Genomic DNA, 20,585 nt, shown 5'->3' on the forward strand with positions numbered 1-20,585 from the left:
CAAAACTTGTCAATCACAAGATCAAGTTTAAGAAGCTGAGAAACAGGTTTGAATGAAGATTTGCTGGCACAAAAGCACAGTAAAAGCCATTGAACGGAGTTCAAAGAAGTCTTGTTGTTGCCAAAAGCCCTGCCTTCTATACTCTGTTGCAGGCTTGACTGGCCTCATACAGGGGAGAGTCTAGTGTTTCTCAGAGAACAAAATGTGACTCATGTTCAGAGGCTTAGATCTCAAGGTGTTGCAGTAACATGATGTCCTTGTGGAATGTGGACACCTCAAGGCAGCTTTAAGTCACATGAAAGGTTAGTATAGATGACATCATTGACTAGCAGAGCAGATCCATACAAAATATAACTAGCAAGATTAACAAAACTATTAACATTATGTTTTTATTGTATTTGCATACGTTTATGCTATCTATGTGCACATAACAGCTGTTACATTTAGAGTATGTGTAAAAAATTACAATAAGGTCCCATTAACATGCATGTACCTAACTGCACCTAACAAGGAGCAGTACATATGATACAGTATTTATTAAACATTAGTCAGTAACTGTTCATTGTTAAATCATATTACCACAGGTTCATTAAATAATATTAACATACAACTTTTTATTTTAAAAATGTATCAGTAAATGTTAATGTTTAGGTTTCCTTTTAGCATCCACGTTGTCTCAGGTGTCTCTTCTACAATCCATCAGGAGAAATAAAAATAGAAACCTGAAAAACCTGTTGACAGACAGTAAGATGATACTGAACATTATTAGAATAAATGCAGATATTTCAGAAAAATTTGGTCTTGGACAGGTTGATGAAAACTGTTTGAGTTCATTTTGAAATCTTTGAGTTTTGATTGCAGACTTCTGAGCACAATGTGAGATATTGTTGAGATGTCTACTAAAACTCTAGAGGAGACACGTGTCAGATTACTAGACTTTTCTCTGGAGAAAATTCAGGAAAAACCTCCATTTAATCTCATTGCAGTTTTGAGGAAACATTCTCCTTTCCTATTGGACATTTATTATATGAAGTGTGCCATGAGTCATGGTATAAATTAGTTTTGAATGAGAATTAATCCTCTGTTTTGTGCCCCATGATGAACCATTCACTCTTATTGTGCATAACTCATCGACTCCAATGGAAGATTCATCTCTTAATTATAAAATAAGTGTAGAAGTTCTTATTTGTCTCTGTGGGTAGCATCATTATGCCCTTTCTGCAGCTGAAGGTCTAAACATGCATTTATGCTGTCATTTTTGCTCTGTTCTCGAGCATGTCAGCTCTGCTGTAATTGAGCCCCGTCCCTCAGGCTACACATACTGTGGCTTGTCGTGGGGTGTTCTTATAATTCTTCAAGTCAAAGGGAGGAGGGAGGGGGGTCTGCGTGGGCCGCTCTGAATTCTGAATATCATCCTTCAACAATAATCATGGTTTGAATCAGCATTTAAAATGGATCAAAAGTTTTCATGAGGTTTTCAGAGGAGAAGCAGGTTTTTAAAAGGCCGCACCCTCCTATCCATGTCAAAGCACGTCTTGAAACAGATCCCTTCTGACATCAGTCATTGCCTTACATTTTATATTCATTTCAGGACTAGGGTGGTACCCTAAAGAAGTGTACTAAAATAGAAAAAAAATAACTCACATTTTCCAGTGCAATGTAAAAAATAATTGTACACAATTGTACATCTGATGGACCTTTTTCACATTTCCGAGGTTCCAATTTGCTCCAATTGCAAAAGAAAAAAGACATTTAGGTAACACTTTATTTCGATAGTCCACTTTAGACATTCTACTAACAGTAAGTAGCTTTGCAACTATGTCAATTAGCAGTCATTAGTAGACTGTCTGCTTAATACCTTCTAACACTTTATTTTGATGGGTCCACAACATACAACATACTGACTATGAGAAACTTTGCAGGTATATGTCAACTTACTCTACTAACCCTAAACCTACCCTACTGAGAGTTACACCGTAAAAAAAAAATAGTTGAGCCAACTTAAAATTTTAAGGCAACCAGCTTCAGCAGATTTATGAGTTTGCTCAACTTATTTTTGTGGGAGATTCTCAAATTTTTGTTGTATAAACTTAAAACGACAAGTTGAGAAAACTCAAAAATCTGCTGAAGCTGGTTGCCTTAAAATTTTAAGTTGGCTCAACTTTTCTTTTCTTTTTTTACAGTGTAGTAGACATGTAGTTGCAAATGAATGAGAATTAGTTGACGTAGTTGGCATGTAGTTACAAAGTTACTTATAATAGTTAATAAAATGTCTAAAGTGGACTATCGAAATAAAGTGTAACCGAAATTTTCCAAAAGAGGAAATATTGAGAGAATATGGTTGTGTCAAATGTTGAATCTATCCCAGCCATTATATTAGAAGCATGAATGCTTTACATGGACAGTTTTAGAGATTATTTGAATAAAAAAATGTTTTAAAGTTTGTTAGCTCTACAAAATATTTGATATTTTTAAAGTCGTATCCTGGAACTTGAATTTCTTTCTTTCTTTCTTTATTTACTTACTTATTCTGTGGATTAGTATTGGTATTTTTCAAAGAATCTTTCTGCAGGTTACCTGGATACATCAGCCGGCTACAAGTGACTCTCGCTATGACCGAGTCATTGAATCATTCAAGCACACCGATTCACTCACAGGAGCACCAGTAGATGTGTTGTGTTGCTCGGAGACGCTCAACAATTCTGTTATGGCTTCGATTGAAGCAGTTTTATATGGCGAATTGTCAGTGTGTCTAAAATGTAAGTTACACAATATTAACTTTATTGAACTGCTGTATAAAACAATATCACACTCGCACGCGATCAATCCTATGTTTACATACAGACTCGACAATTACACTTTTGCTCGTGTGATACTGATATTCTTATTTCAATCATGTAGACACTTAGATATATTTAATAATCACACCAAAACATACAAGTGATATTTAAACTTGCGTGTCCAAATTCACTTAGCGAGAAAAGCAAGTCCTTGGTTATTTTTATTTATTGTTTGGACTTTGGAGAGAAAGTTGATAGTCAAAGCCTTCTGATTGATGCAGACTCGACCTTTATGTGTTGTGCAGCACTCCCTGCATTATTCCAGTAATTAAGTGTTCATGCTTCTGAGTCACTTCCGTAGGATTACAGTTCAAAAAGACATTCAACCAAACCTTGACATTCCCACCTTCACAGGTCTGACAGACAGGTAAGTCAGCACCAGCACAGTCTGTGACACATCAACTGTCTGCACCTCTTCTCTTCTCCCTGCTCCTCAGGCTTGGCTGCGTTACCAGGGAGGCCAGGCAACATATGTGTGATTAATTCACTTTAGGAAAATGTTTGTGGACTAGTCATTTTGCTGTTTTCTTTTTTCATATCACTCTTCACCTTTTCTTCCCTAAAGGCACTTAAGTTGGGGCGGCACAAGCCGAGGCTGTAGTCAGGGATTTTTTGGGGGGGTTTGAAAGCGTACCATACAGGCCACAGCAAGTCTTTTAGGTCACACACACAACATATGCACAAATACACACGCAGACATTCCTCGCTTCTGAGAAAATTGCTTTGAGTGATCCTACCGATCCTGTTTGGCAAGGGAATGGAGGGAGGGAAGGGGTGGATGAAGGAGCGACAGATGGAGGAAAAATGAGGAGAGATGTACTGATAGACAGCATGTTCCTTGTGAACTACTTTTAAGGGGTTTATTTGCATGTTGAATCAGGTTTTTTAACTGTTATGGTTCAGTTTGGGTTTACCATGGAAATAAATCTCTATATGCCGTTAGTTATTTTGAGGGGGCGACTGTGGAAATGCATATACATGGGTTCACCTTTTGCTTGTGAATTAGGCTATGGCAACATTTTGCTATAATTTGTAAAGTATAGACCTATTTTCGTATGAATAAGTGTTTATTAATTAGGAAAAGGAATTTGAAGTAGATAAAGACATGGAATAAAGTTCAGAGAGCATATAAAACCTGAAAGAGAAATCAGGATATAAACTTTGAACACAAATTAGCTATAGGTCTTATATTTTATCCTACGACTACATTATTGCATTTATGCAAATATCAGTAAAGGTAATTGCATAGGAATTATATGAAGGTGGAAAATAAAAGTCAATTTTTTCCTCTATTCTTTCTTTTTTTCTCCTTTGTTATTATTTATTAATTATGTAAGACTGAATATTAAAACCAGCAGTAAGATGTCATATTATTAAAAAAAGAACATTAGAAATAAAATAAAAAAAAGCACAATGAATCGTTTGATGATGAAAGAGTGTGATCTAAATCGAAAGTAAAACATGAACAAGCACAGGTTTCTTATTCTATCATGTTGGGGACTTTCCATTAAAATTTATTTTTGTTTTTATACTGAACTAATCATATTTCTATCACTTACCCATACCCTAACCCTCACACAAGCCTTTTTGAATATTTAGATTTTCAAGATTTTATTAAAGCATTTTCCTCACAGGGACTGCTGATCCCCTCAACGTAGGTTTATTGGCCTTATTTTACTGTTTCACCTTTATTTTAAAAATAGCACAGGTAGTAGATTCAAAGAAGCAGAGGTAAAAGAATTAGTAATGAATTTGTGTTTTACTGGCATCTAGTGGCAAGGAATTTGTATTGCGGAGCTTTTCTGTGTAATCGCCTAAAACCAAAGTGTCATATACTGGTCAGAGATAAACAGTTGGGAATTTCAAGCGAGTGGCATTGTGGTTAAAGATCTGGTATGGTAACCGAAAGGTTAGAGGTTCAATCCCCACAAATATTAATCTATAAACCATCACCACAGTGGCAATGCAATGGCTGCAAAAAAAAAAGAAAGAAAGTCAGCTAATAATAATTAGTAATTATAAGCAATGAGTAATTGTCTGTCATCAGTAAATTGATATAAGCCTATTGTGACTCTTCGTTTAGTTAACAAACTGTCACTTGCTTTTTGCAGAACCAAGAGTAAAGCCTTACTTTAAACAGCTAATGGTGGTCAACATCCAATATCCTGTTGCAAGAATGCTTTAGTGCATTGGTAACAAACTGGGCCTACTGGTATTTTAAGTCAATATTTTCATGTTTTTTGGGGGGTTTTTTTATATATAATTCCAGTCCTCCTGCTGTGAAAATATTACCAACAGAAATGGCTTCACTGCTTTCAGGGGTCATGTTTGAAAAGGTTTCTGAATAGATTTGTTGATGGGAGATGTTGGCAGCAGAGACTCTAGGGAATGGGTTTGCTTTGCCTAAAGCAAGCACTAACATGTTCCCGGCTTATGATTGAAAACCAGTGTAAACTATTGTTAAAATAGACTTGTTTATGTGCAGGAAAGATTCTGCCCTACTGTTCTTTTCACTGTCATTGTCATATTTTAATGAAACGAAGTCTAAGCAATACTGGCTGTTTCGGTCTTTTATAATTGAGCGTCTGCAGATTCATGTTAACAAGATCACAACGTAAAAGAACATGAAAAACAACTAGCACTATCTATTTAGTTGTCACAGTGAAATGAAAAAGCCTAAACAATTATACTAAACAGCACCAAGCACATAAATAAATGAAATCTCCCACTTAGGTAACCTGTCATTGTACCCTATAATGCAAAGATTGATTTAGATAGACGCCAATGTGTTCTTGTCTTTGTGTTTACAGTTCAGGCCTCCCACAGCTCTTCACATGTTATTATCTGTTATTTCATAAGTGATGTTTTCAGTAGAGGCGGAAAGTATTTCAAAATAATCTTTTATTTACCCTTTCACGTGATATTTAACATTTCTCATTCGTTTTTAGCTACTCATTGTTCACATTATCTGTATAATTACAGTAACGGGCTTTGTAAAATTGCATGTAATTGGTGGTTATTTTGGGTGTGGTGATTTGTTCAGTCAGTGTGTCAATGTCGTTTTGGGCAATTGCGTTGTGTCAATAATCAGGCTTTCTGAGTCACATTCAAACCTCCTGTGCAATAGCTTTATCACTTTGCATCTGTATTTCCTTGATACACAATAAAAAATATAAATGGGCATAATATTGGAAATGAAACAAGCAATTTAAGCAATTTGTCCCCAGCAGGCAGAAAAATGTTCTAATGATTATTGCTGTTTTTAAAAGATTGGTAAAAGCCACTGTTGAAATATTGTTGATTATGAGTATTTTTTAAATATATATTTCAAGTTTTTATAATATTTTTATTATTATATTTTAAAATACTTATTTCTAATATATATATATATATATATATATATATATATATATATATATATATATATATATATATATATTATACTTCATGTTTTATTACATTAAATAAAAAATGAAACATATTAAAACTTTTTCAAAGACCATACCTTTTACCAGACATATTTCGGTAAATGCTTGAACTTTCAGTCTGTGATTTGACACTGCAAACTCGTATCATGGTATTTACATAGAGGTTCTCTAAAACACCACCTGTAAAAATTGTAATCATTGGTTTAAAAAAATATTGTAAACAGTTTACAGTACATTATCATTAGTGCATTTATTTCTTTAGGACATCTGTTATTATGCTTGGATTATTACCTGCTATCATGTATCAAATTCTAAACAGGTTTTCTCTCGGATGTTCTCAAATTTTCATCCTCCCATCATGCATTGTGTAGTGCCTCCCATTCAATGTTTGTTTATGTTATTTATATAGAATTTATATTTACATACAATTTTTATATCCTTTTACTTTTTACATACAACATTCTATGGTTCACTGAGCTACACATGTATTTCTAAAGCACAGTGGTTTACATATAGTGGCACATTCTTTTGCATTTTAACCAATGACCTATATATCTATTTTATGTGTGAGGGGAAAAAAAAAACAACAACCTGTTTTGGGATTGGTGCAGAGCAGACTGGGCTTCAGAGATCTATGTCACCCAGTTCAGCAGCATTCAACAGAGCAGGAAGAAAACAGCTTATTTTAGCGTCTTCCTGCTCTGCGTCAGACTGCTAACCTATTAGTGGAGCGGCTGAGCAGCCTGCAGACACATGTGGGTGAGACGCGCAAAAAAACCAAACTATTTAGTCTGAAGATTCCTTTCCTGTTTTCCTACGCGTCGAGTTTAAATACAGGTTTAAGCGTGCGGTTTGGGGAAAAACAGAGCTGCCACTGTGTGCCTGAGAGGATGAAAATCACTTTTCATTTTACTGCATGTTCCCAGAGAGAGTTAAAATGAGCAGGTTATCTGTTCTGTAAAACCAGAGGCAAATATTTTGTTTGAAAACTGCTTCGTAGGAGTAAGTTCAAAATGTCAAGGCTGATTTCACAAGACTAACCGCCAGGTTAAATGTTAAGCAGCATCTGCCAGTCTCTGAAGAGTGACAAACCTGTAATTTCAGACAAATACAACAACAGGCTCATTGCATTTTGGTCTGGCCTTGATCCAGAACCTTCTGTATTTCACATGGAGCTGCCTGTGGTCTCGACTGAGGTCAGGGTTTGTATGGAAACAAAAAAGTCCTGTAGGGAAAATTCCTCACTCTCCTGTGATTGAACCAACATGAAATGCAAAGACAACATGATGCTTATATGTACAGTGCCTTGCAAAAGTATTCATACCCCTTAATTTTTTTCACGTTTTGTTATGTTGCTGCCTTATGTTAAACTGCTTTAAATTACTCTTTTTCCCACATCAATCTACACTGCACACACCATATTGACAAAGCAAAAACAGAATTGTCATAACCTCTTAAATTTATTAAAAATAAAAAACTGAAATAAGTACATTGCATAAGTTTTCATACCCTTAACTAAATATTTAGCTGAAGCGCCTTTACAGCCTCAAGTCTTTTTTGTTTGATGCGACAAGCTTTGCTCATCAGCATTTGGCAATTATTTGCCATTCTTCTCTTCACTTCTTCACCTCTCAAGCTCTGTCAGGTTGGATGGGGTCAGATGCACATTTTCAAGTTTCTCCAGAAATATTTGATTGGGTTCGAGCTCAGGCTCTGGCTGTGTCACTCAAGGACATTCACAAAGTTGTTTATAAGCCACTCTTGCTGTGTGCTTAGAGTCATTGTCCTGTTGGAAGGTTGCTATCTCTATATTTTGGAGCACTGAGCTCTACTTCTACTCTGACCAGTCGCCCAGTCCCTGCTGCTGAAAAACAGCCCCACAGCATGAGGCTGCTGCCAGCACACTTTACTTTTGGGATGGTACTCTGCAGCTGATGAGCAGAGCTGGTTTCCTTCAAACATGATGCTTTGGAATTGAGGTTCATCAGACCAGAGAATATTGTTTCCCACAGTCTGAATGTCCTTTAGGTGCTTTTTTGAAAATTCAAAGTGTGTTTTCATGTGTCATCACTGAGGAGAGGATTGAGTTTGGCCACACCACTATAAAGACTGGATTGGTGGAGTGTTGCAGTGATGTTTGTCCTTCTGTAGATTTCTCCTACCTTCACATATGATCCTGGAGCTCAAATAGAGTGACCATCAGGTTCTTGGTCACCAGTCTAGACAAGGCTCTTTTCCATAAATTGCTCAGTTTGGCCAGGAAGCCAGCTCTTAAGAAGAGTCCTGGTTGTTTCAAACATCTTCCATTAAGGGTAACAGAGACAACATGCTTCTGTGACCTTTCAATGAAGCAGAATCTTTTTCTGAACTCTTCCCCATATGTGTGGCTTGACAGTACAGTTTCTGATGTAGTTCTTTTGACCTCAGGGCTTGATTTTTGCTCTGATATGCATTATCAGCTGTTAAACCTTTTATTAAGACGTGTGTGCCTTTCCAAATCATACCCATTCAATTGAATTTGCCACAGGTTAACTTCACTCAAAGTGCAGTAACATCTACAAACAATATGAGTGCTCCTGAGCTAAATTTCATATGTCCCGGTATGAATACTTACGCAATGGAATACATTTTTTTATTTTTAATAAATTTGCAAAGATGCTAAAAACCTGTTTTTTTACTTTATCATTATAGTGTATGGAGTGTAAATTGATGTGGGAAAAAAAGTAATTTAAAGCAGTTTAACATAAGGCAGTAACATAAAATGTGAAAAAACTGAAGGGATATGAATACTTTCGCAAGGCACTGTACATTTTTATACATTGTTCAAATGTTTGGGGTTTGTTACAAAAAAAGAATATATGTTTATAACAAATGCTGTTTTTTTAACATTCTATTCATCAAAAAATACTGGAAAGAAATATTATGTATGTGAATATTTCAACATTAATAATAAGACACTTTTTTTGAGTAGCAAATTAACATATTAAACATTTTGAGTTGTAGTTTTGTGTTTATGGTAGACTGAACACTGTTATATTGCTAGACAGATAACTTAAATTTAGTGATGTCAAACAATTAATCGTGATTAATCACATCCAAAATAAAAGTTTTTGTTTACATAATATATGTATGTATACTGTGTATATTTATTATGTATACATACACTCACATACAGCATATATTTTGGAAATATTTACATGCAAATGCATTTATATATTTTATATTATATATAAATATATTTAATATATAAACATAACATGTTTTTCTTAAATATATACATGCACGTGTTTGTATTTATATATACATAATAAATATACACAGCACATACACACATATTATGTAAACAAAAACTTTTATTTTGGATGCAATTAATCGTTTGACAGCACTACTTAAATTTTATTTCGATTTTCTGCATGGAACATCAACTCAATAAATTACAACATTAATTTTTATAAAATTATCATTCCATGTTATTACTAATACTAACCCAATAAACACTTCCCTCCCTCAACAATAACTTCCCATGAGGGGAAAAAGAAGAAAAAGAAAGACAGAGGTAAAAATAAAATAAATCAATAAATTAAAAAAGCATGAATAAAAATCATATATTTATTAATGCTCAGAGAGTTAGCTGGGAGATAATCTAAAAAGGTCTGTAAAGAACCAGTGAGTGACAGTCTAATTCTTTTCAATTTAATGCAGGTAAACACTTCTTTTAGCCATGTATCAAAAGAAGGGGGTGAGACGTGCTTCCACTTTAAACAGTGAGACGTCTTGCTAGTAAAGTAGTAAAGGCTAAAGCCTTTTGGGCCGTTATTGAAAGGTTAACATCTACTGCCAACCCAAAAATGGCCAAAAGTGGATTTGTATCAAGATCTATGGAGAAGGCATCTTTCAAAGTTTTAAACATTTTAGTCCAATAAGCACTACTTAAATTTAAACAAAAAAATAAAATACCTTTAGTCATCATAAACATTTTTAGTAGCAGAAATGATGTCCTCGGGGTCAGCATCATCATATATCTGCACTCAGATATCTGTGACAGATCTGCTGTAATAGCCAGCTAGTGCTGGGTAGTAACAGATTACATGTAATCTGAATTATGTAATCAGATTACACAAATTAAGTACTTGTAATTAGATTATATTACATTTTAAAATATCCCTAATCAGACAATTACTTTTTTTTTAATTGATTACATGATTACATATTATTATTATTATGGTCACATGACATGCAGGTAAACAGGTGTAGGTAACACTTTATTTTAAGGTATCTTGTTACACGTTACATGTACTTACTATTATAATAACAATTAATTATGCATAATTACATGCAAGTAACTCTAATCCTAACCCTAACCACATAGTAAGTACAGTTAATTAATATTACTCTTAAATGTATAATTACACTGTAACAAGGACACCTTAAAATAAAGTGTAACCCAGGTATAATTTTTTTTTTTTTTTATTGTTGTCATTTTAAAAAGATTTATGATTTAATATATTACTAGCTTTTGTCAAATAAGTTTATATTCAGTCATCAAATAACCTGCAATATTCACAAGTTCCAGGATTAATTTTCCTATATGCACATAATAAACAAACATATATATATATATATATATATATATATATATATATATATATATATATATATTTAAAATAATTAAATAAATGATTAGCTTTTCATTAAACTCTAAAACCCCTGCAGTTCCTTCACAGACCCCAGTTTGGGAAACTTTGATATAAATGATGTTTAATGCACTTCATATTGTTACTAACAACAAATTGAATATATTTTCTTTCTCTTCGTATTTTTATATAAATATGGTACAAGATTATCCCATGTAAATCAATGTGATAAATGAGTTAGGCCACAAGTAATCTAAAAGTAATCAAAAAGTCTGATTACCTGAAATGTGTAATGTAATGGATTATATTAGTATCTAAAATTTTCGTCATGTAATTCGGAATCAGTAACAGACTACAATTTGTAAGTAATCTGCCCAGCACTATTACTAGCCATAATTTAATTAATATGCTTCACCCTGTTATACTTTCCCCTGGTTTGTCACATTTAAATTCTGTTTCAAAAGAGACCATAATAATAACCAATATTAAGTACTGCAATATGGATAATTACCTCTTTAAGAAGCACAGCCAAAAGTGACATGTAGATTGTGGGTCACTGATTTGGAAATAATCTTAATGACATTATGTGTTGACAGCCCCTTAGTCCAGGCCCCCACAATCTACCCAAATGGGGTTCAAGTTTGATCCAAAAGTATCTGGCTCTCTCCCTATTCGAGCTGAGAAGGCATTTTCCATATCAAACATACCATCCATCACTTTAAAACGGTAAATAATTACACGAAGAAAGATGTCAGCAGTCCATTGCCCATCATAGCATTTCGGGCCTGGCAATGTTGCTGACGGTAGATATGTGTCATGGAAAAAAAAAAACGGATGTTCATTAGTGACTGATAATGGAAAAAGAAGTGCTGTGAACTAATAACTGATTAGAGATTGGTAATTGTGTAAAGATTCATCCTGTTCTGAGTTTAAAATGGTTTTCCACTATCTAAGCTATTTGTCATAATGAATGAGAGCATGTTAATAAGAACAATTAGGTGTAATATATACAGCAATGAGACTACTATTACATAATTATTGTGATCTTTTTTTAATTGTACATTTATTCTCCAGACCTGCTATATTAAGAGGCGTCTGTGAATGAGCTCTTGTAAAACACAAAGTTACGTAATATTTATTTCACAGCCCATTGCTGTAATATTATACATAAGTATATGGTCAAGTTTCATAAAGAAAACTAACACAGAGGCACATGTGTCTACATGAGGGCACACATGACGAAATATTTAGTAGGCCTACAACTGGTTATTTGGTGCAAACTTCTGGCTATCCATTAAACGTCTGCCTTTCACAGAAGTCTCGTGATCCTCTGGAGGTGTGGTTCTCTTCACTCTCCCCTCCTTCTCTAGTAATTATATATAACAGACAGGACTGAGCTACAGTTAGTAGAGTTGTGAAGTTAAAGGCTAAGAAAGCTTTCAGGCTCATATTTACCTTGTGTGTTTTACACAGGAACTGAGTGTTCGGTTATCAGTCATTTTATTGATGACACAACCGATCAAGCAGAAGTCTTTCAACGCATTTGGTGAGTACTCTGTTAGTTTCTTTTAGGTTTTATCTGACAGTTTGTGTTGGGTTGCAATAGGGTCCAGCACTATTTATTCAATGGTGTATTTTAACTTCAGTGCAAAGTTGATAGGATGTTTGCAATTTAATAAATCATTAATTTTCATTCATGTCAGCTTGCAAGAGCCTGATGAACTGTATAATGTTGGTCTTGAGACTTTACTTAGAAATGCAGGCCATCAACTGTCTGTGTGTAATATCACACAATATGTAATCATCACCTGACACTTAAATAATTGGAAAATGAACCAATTCTAATTATATAGAGGATTCTTGTGCATGTAAATGTGGCAAGGGAAAATCATAAAACAGGTCTTATGTGCAAAGTCAAAACAAACAACTGTTTTCGTAGAATAATAAGTAATTCAGCAAGTCATTCATCTACTTCTCTAAGAAGAATGTGCTCAAGTGTTCATACAAAGCTGAAGTTTGTATGTTTTTATATTCTGAGTCTCCCTTGATCCTCTGATGTCTGAAGACACTTATGTAATAGTCTGTGTTACAAAGTTGCCATCAAAATATCAAAAGTATTTCCTGGCACATAATCAAATAGCATGCTTAATGAAGCATTATTAAGCCTCTTTTTTCCAAATGAATATGGCACTTTGTTTTGGAAATTCCTTACTTGACTGCTTACACTGGCACACAGTAGAGCTTAATGTCTCTTCATAAGTTTTTTGGAAAACCAACATTATTTTTATGGTAGATAAATAATATGCTGTGCTACCAGATTGAAAATAAATAAATAAATAAAAAAAATATAGTAATTGAATACATTAAAACCATCAGCACTTTCTTTAGCACCACACTGTCTTTGTTGGTTAACCACATTAGCCACGTGGTTGAGGTAGAACTACTACATAATAGTAAGATGTTGCTGCAAATGTAAATGTTATAATTATCATATTGTATTGTGTTTTGCATAAGTTTAAAACAGAATTATTACAGTCTATAGTTTCAGTCTTAAAAATGAAAATTCTGCTATCATTTACATTTACATAATTTACTATAATGTTGTTCTAAAACTGTTTGCATTTTTTTCTTTGGTGAAAAAAATAAGATTTTTGAAGAATGTTGGTAGCCAAACAGTTTTGGTTCCCATTGACTTCCATTTCTGTTTACTAGGTTAGGCTATTTTGCACCCACAAATCCCTCCCCCCAAAAAAAATATCTAAATCAAGGCATATAAAAGCAGTGTGGTTTACTTTAATTGTGTGTTTCTGTTTTGTGCTTTTTTATAGTCAGATCTTTAAGTCTCTAATTCATCCAAATGTCTCTTTCTTTTCCAGAATGTACCGTCGATCACTACTAAGATCTAGTCAACAATGGATGTCTCTGTCTGTGTAGCCACCCAAAGCCAATGCAAAGACCTTACCCTTATTAGTATATGTAGCTAACAGTTGATTTTTACTTCCTTCTACTGTCATTTTTGTTTGTAGAGATAGACAGGGTGTATACTTTGATTTTTAACTTGTCTTCTAATTACATTGGATATTTATTTATTTATTTATTAAGAAGAAATACCTCAATAATCCAACCCAGTTTGATTCACAATAGTCCAGAAGTGCAGTTACTCTCCAGCAATGGAATCCACCACACTAGCATCCCTAGCAACTGTTACAATGCTAACAGCGGCCTCACAGACAGACATGTCTGGTGTTCTCTGGCTGCTGGTGCTGGGCTTCGTCATTGCTTTTATCCTGGCGTTCTCTGTGGGTGCCAACGATGTTGCCAATTCCTTCGGTACAGCAGTGGGTTCTGGGGTAGTGACTCTGCGCCAGGCCTGCATCCTGGCCTCCATCTTTGAGACAGTGGGTGCCATTCTTTTGGGGGCCAAAGTCAGTGAGACCATCCGTTCGGGTATCATCGATGTTCACATGTACAATGGCTCAGAGGCTGTGCTGATGGCTGGCTCCATCAGCGCCATGTTTGGTGAGTACATACTTGATTTAAAGTGATCCCCAAAAATAATTTTCCTCTTGTTGTTCCAAACCAGTATGAATTTATTTCTTCTGTGGAATATAAAAGAAGATATTTTTTCAACCAATGGGGTTGTTTTAGATCCCAATGACTTCCATTACTCTCTTTCTCCTTCAAATCCTCCTTTCACTCAAAGCCAATACATATTTTAACACATCCAAAATGTCCATATTCATAGTCCAATCATAGTCACACAGGAGATTGCGATTCAGCTGAATCCAGTAAATTGCGAGCATGTCACCTAGGTGGAACTTTATCACGTTATCGTGACTTGTGTTGGTCACGTCAAAAGCTTACAGTATGTTTGTTTTTGTCCTGTTACAGGATCTGCTGTTTGGCAGCTCGTAGCTTCGTTCTTGAAACTTCCCATCTCTGGAACACACTGCATTGTGGGCGCCACAATCGGCTTTTCCATGGTTGCTAGAGGACATCAGGGGGTCAAATGGCTGGAATTGCTTCGCATTGGTATGTGAAACTGAGTGTTTTTGAGATTTTGCATATAAGCGTGCTTAGTCAGATTATATTATTTTTTCCTGATGAATGAGTCAATTAATGGAAAGAGAATATTTTCCCATGTGACCCCAGAAATAGTAAGCGGAAAGACCACTAGTGTGGTTTAATGCAGATTTCTTAGTTTTATTATTTTTTCACACGAGATCTATTTATAGTACAGAACATTTTGGACTATACAGACAGGAAACATAGTTACATGCTTTCCCCTGGTGACTTGTTGGATATTTGTTGATACTCGACGTGCAGCCCTGAGAAATTCTGGGCCATACAGTTGTAAGATAAGAGAGAAGAACATTACTGTTTAGATGTTACAATATGCTTATTTGTGTAACCTGTTGATACATGTGTTCCAGTTGCCTCTTGGTTTCTTTCACCTCTTCTCTCCGGCAGCATGTCTGCTATTCTCTTCTGCTTTGTCCGCAAGTTTATCTTGAATAAGGTAAAAAGCTAATCTGAGCTCACCTGTAACATAATGTACCAGTGTCTGTTTTGGTACTTTTTAATCTCTTGTTGTTGTCAATAAAGAAAGAACCTATACTTTTTACCATGTGCTAAATGGCAATATTTCCATGTGCTCCAGGAGGATCCAGTGCCCAATGGTTTAAGAGCATTACCAGTTTTCTATGCTGTTACTATGGGAATCAATCTGTTCTCCATCATGTTTACTGGAGCACCAAGTAAGCTTTTTTCTTCTCTAAGTAATTTATGTAATTAAATTTTTTATATTGAATTTGAATTTGAATTCAAAGAAATGTATCCTTTAAAATATTTAGATCAGTATTTTCTTCATATATGAATATTTATTAATTGATTTTCATATGTCTCTAAATATAACTAAAAGGAGGTTATGTCAGATTTAGCCTTTTGAGGAACATTTTGTTCCCAAATTATGATCAGTCATGATCACATGTCATGATCACATGTATGCATACAGGACCCATCCCTCATTTATCATTAATTAACACACTGTTAATTTACTTTCACATTCACAAACACATACAAAGGCTGGTGGGTTAAACACAGTACTCAATATTGCAAATGATCATAGCTATTTGAAAATGTGTAACTGTCAGTACAGTTTGTTGATGTAATAATAAAATTATGAAATATAATTTTGGCCCAAGTCCAACAATCTGTACCCATAAGCAGACTTCAGTGGGATCATGATGTACTGAAGATAAAAAAAAAAGACACTGTGAACCAACAGTTGACTTAGAATTTGTGTACTAATCAGTGGACCACAGGACCGCCCTCTTCCTGGTTATCTATTGAGCCATGCACATGACCATGTTCGATACCCTTTGCGGTTCTGTTCTTTCAAATGAACTGAAAATTAACTTAGCCATAAGTTACAATGATAAAAAAGAAACTTTCACTGTATAGCCTCCCATTTCACCCTAATTTTAAACAGAACATTTTATAACCGTTTGCTTATCTCACTGCAGTGTTTTGTCAACACATTGCCTTACAACAGACTTAATTCGGGAGGGAAAACATGCTATCACTGTCATGCTATCACACTCGTCCACAAGTTACTTTCTTTCATTAACAAATGCTTGATCCCCTTTTTAAAAAGATTATTTGTATTTAGGGTTGAGTATTCACATAGTTTTGCTTTTGAACCAAGTTTGAAGTTACAGTACGCTAATGCTAATTTGCTAATTTAGAGAAACCCAATATCTTTTCAGGAGGAATTTATATGAAAAATGTAGAATATATAGCACTGTTTACCACTAAAACATGTTAAGCTTTCATCTTCTCTATATTCTACAGTGTTGGGATTTGATAGGATACCATGGTGGGGTACTCTGCTGATCTCACTGGGCTGTGCCCTGCTTACTGCTGCGGTGGTCTGGTTCATTGTCTGTCCACAGTTAAAGAAGAAGATAAAACGTAAATATTTAATTATATACCCTTTTTACTTCAGTATTCATTTTAAAATGCCCAAAACTTGGAATTCTGGGTGGTTCTTTGCAATGTAATTGAAACTTACATTATCAGTGCATACTTTAACATTCAAAAGTTCTATTCAGTAAAGATGCATTAAATAGATCAGAAATTACAGTAAAGATGTTTAATATGTTACAAAAGATTGCTATTTAAAGTAAATGATGTTCGTTTTAACTTTCTGTTTATTAAAGTATCCTGAAAAAACTATGGTTTCTACAAAAATATTAAGCAACATTGATAAGTAGAAATGTTTCATGGACACCAAATTAGCCCATGCCCATGGCACAATGATGCAATAAAATATCTTTGTAAATGTTTCTAATAAACTACCACATTGACTTTGCATGCATTTGGATCTGTCCTGTTAATATACTTATTTCTTTAATTATTTCCACCTTTTCAGGTCAGAATATTGCCGACACTAGTGGGACACAGCTGATTGAGAAGAACCCATCCTCAAACGGCCTCATGGCCCATCCTACCCCACCTCAAAGCTACTCTCCTGTTCCACAGACACCCCCTGCTGACAGCAACAAGGTTGCCTTTGACATCGGAGGTTCAGCAGAAACCGACCTGGACAGCAAAGATTTTGACACCAAAGATTTGGATTGCACTCACGGTCAGCCTCTTGAAATGATAAATACACTAAATTAACTGTATGTGTTTTAATGAACTGAATCTCTTTTGACTACATTACTAATTCTCTAATCTACAATTTTGGTCATCCATTGTAGCTTTAAATGGCAGTGCTGGAATTGCTGTCCCAGACTTGAACGGAAGCCAGTTTCACACCGTACACAAAGATTCTGGAATCTACAAGGATCTACTTCACAAACTTCACCTGGCCAAGGTTGGTGAATGCATGGGAGAGACCGGAGACAAACCCATCCGCCGCAACAACAGTTATACTTCTTACACCATGGCCATCTACGGAATACACGGGTCGTTGAAGGAGGGCGAGGGAAGCCGGACTGGACTGGATGGAGAGAAAAGGCGCTCGCGGTACGACAGCTATAACAGTTACTGTACTGCGGTGGCTGATGGAGAAGTTGCTGCAGGAGATGGAGCTCTGGCAGTGGAGGTGGGGGACGAGACCGTCAGAGGAGACTCACTGGAAGAGGAAATAGATGAGCTTGAGATAGACAAGCCAGAGGTGTCCACGCTCTTCCAGTTCCTGCAGATTCTCACTGCCTGCTTTGGATCGTTTGCCCATGGCGGAAATGACGTTAGGTATGAGAGACATAATAAACCTTTTTTTCATATTTTATCCAAAATAATTTAAAATAAAAATGAACCACTAGTAAATTTAAATGTAGCAGCATTATTATATAGAGTATGAAAAATGGATATTAATTTTGAGATTTGCTAAAGACTACATTTAGCATACATAGTAAATGAGCAGCACAACTAAATATTGAATGTCAGCCTATAACTGATATGGGACAGATACACTTTTTAAAGAATGTAATATTTTTAATCAGTAAGGATGCATTATATTAATCAGAAGTCACCGTAAAGACATTTATAATGTTACAAAAGATTTCTATTTCAAATATTTTTTGCTCTTTTGAACTTTCTTTTCATCTAAGAATTCCTGTACAAATGTAATGCTGTTTCCACAAAAATATTAGGCAGTGGAACTGTTTTCAAAATTAATAATAAAAATAATTTTTTTTCTTGAGCACCAAATCAGCATTTTCAGAATAATTTGTGGCATTGAAGACTGGAGTAATGGCTGCTAAAAAATTCAGCTTTGCATCACAGAAATAAATTACATTTTAAAATATATTAAGATAAACACTTATTTTAAATTGTAATAATATTTCACAATATCACTGTTTTTACTGTATATTTATCAAATAAATAGCATTGGTGAGTATAAGCGACTTTATCTTGCACTTCTAACCTTTTTTCCACATTGTTTTATAATGACGACAGTGCTAATCTCTAACTGACAGCATTACCCATCATTCCTCTCTTACAGTAATGCGATTGGCCCTCTTGTTGCACTCTGGCTGATCTATGAAAGCGCTTCTGTTGCACCCACTGCTCCCACACCAATTTGGTTGCTCCTGTATGGAGGAGTGGGTATCTGTACAGGGCTCTGGATTTGGGGTCGGCGGGTCATACAAACCATGGGCAAAGACCTGACTCCCATCACTCCCTCCAGGTAACAAGCTGCTAATACCCTGACGTTTCGTAACTCCTCTAAGCAGAAACTTACAAGAGCGCTTATTTGTGGGATCAAGCTTTATATTTCAGTTTTATCATCGTGGTTCTCATGAGGCTTAAAGGCCGGTTCCCACTTTCTTATCTCTGTTGACTTTGCAGTGTAAACAAACAGTTTAATAACATTCCTTGTCTCATGGAAATTCCCTCAAGCACCACAGCAGTAGAGAAGATTTGTCTTGTTGTTAGTATTGTGACATTTTGACAATGCTGCAGTACTTTTTCCATTCAAACAGTCCTTTGCTGTGTTTAAAGATGCTTACAGAGCTTATTATAATCATCATGTCTGTCTCGCAGTGGATTTAGCATTGAGCTCGCCTCTGCTATAACTGTGGTTGTCGCTTCCAACATCGGACTCCCAGTCAGCACCACTCATTGCAAGGTGGGTTATTTACTAGTAGATTAATCCATACAGTTGTAATTTGTAATAACAAATGTATTATTTTGTGTGTGTTTATGAACAGGTTGGATCAGTGGTGTCAGTTGGCTGGCTCCGCTCCAGGAAGGCTGTTGATTGGCATCTGTTCCGGAATATCTTTATCGCTTGGTTTGTGACTGTGCCAATTTCTGGTCTCATCAGTTCTGCTATAATGGCACTCTTCTATTATGTTATATTGCCTCTGACCTAATGTTTTATGTTAAACTATTTACTCCTTGTAAATACTTACACTTTTGGGCCTCAACTATGGAATGCCCCTTCGTCCTGTCCCATCATATGTACTGTACATAGCAAATCAAAGAATGTGTATGTTTGCACATCACGCTCATACTCTGTGATTTTTGTACATGTTTAAGGTGCTTAATAGTGTTAGGAAATAATTTTGTTGCCATGAAATGCGTGAGATATGTAGTATAACAATGTTTATTTAGTTTTTGGGCCTCACATATTTTTGTAAAGAAAAATATTGTTAGACTAGACTGAAATTCTGTTTTAACTTTTGGCAATGAAAATTTATACTCTGAGCTGTAAGACAGTATTTTTTTTTATAAAACAATATATGTATACTTGCATGACATTTGAAATAAATCATGTTTCTGCTGACATTTGCATTTTTATTTCCACCTGTAAATAAACCACAGTTTTTACAAAACATTATATATTATGTTGTCTTTCTTTTTTTTTTTTATTATCTAAAACTGTGTGAGATCTGTTTTCAATACAGTATTGAAATTCAAAGGGTAATCCATGTTTATTAAAGCAAGTGTATTTAAGAAAAATATTCTGAGAAAAATAAAAACATCCCATATAATGGAGATCGGGGAATGGTTCATTTATCAAACAAAATTTATAATATTTGACGAGACATAAATTATTACTCAATACTCAGTCTGTGGACATGCACTGCTATCTATCCCTGATAAATGTTGCAATAAGAAATTACTGGATATATGAAATTACCGTAAACCAAATAATGGCAGTAGAT

At 35.0% G+C, this 20,585-nt stretch overlaps 1 protein-coding gene across 1 annotated transcript; it reads left to right on the plus strand.

The window, feature by feature from the left end:
• The first annotated feature begins 12,279 nt into the window (after positions 1-12,279).
• Positions 12,280-20,257, plus strand: slc20a1a (solute carrier family 20 member 1a). The gene is made up of 11 exons (XM_058785884.1): positions 12,280-12,448; positions 13,779-14,421; positions 14,794-14,934; positions 15,336-15,421; positions 15,563-15,659; positions 16,756-16,875; positions 17,336-17,551; positions 17,667-18,162; positions 18,917-19,102; positions 19,459-19,543; positions 19,626-20,257. Exons 2-11 carry the CDS (start codon positions 14,073-14,075, stop codon positions 19,788-19,790), a joined length of 1,941 nt encoding a protein of 646 aa, XP_058641867.1. The 5' UTR covers positions 12,280-12,448; positions 13,779-14,072; the 3' UTR covers positions 19,791-20,257.
• Positions 20,258-20,585: the final 328 nt, after the last annotated feature.

The sequence above is a fragment of the Onychostoma macrolepis genome, chromosome 08, assembly GCF_012432095.1.
Source record: "Onychostoma macrolepis isolate SWU-2019 chromosome 08, ASM1243209v1, whole genome shotgun sequence".
NCBI lineage: Eukaryota > Metazoa > Chordata > Actinopteri > Cypriniformes > Cyprinidae > Onychostoma > Onychostoma macrolepis.

Bases quoted from the DNA above. Each gene is read 5' to 3' on its own strand.
- slc20a1a (XM_058785884.1), top strand. From the start codon at position 14,073: ATGGAATCCACCACACTAGCATCCCTAGCAACTGTTACAATGCTAACA. The intron at 15,422-15,562 runs GTAAAAAGCTAA...CATGTGCTCCAG, and splicing joins GCAAGTTTATCTTGAATAAG to GAGGATCCAGTGCCCAATGG. The intron at 15,660-16,755 runs GTAAGCTTTTTT...TATATTCTACAG, and splicing joins CATGTTTACTGGAGCACCAA to TGTTGGGATTTGATAGGATA.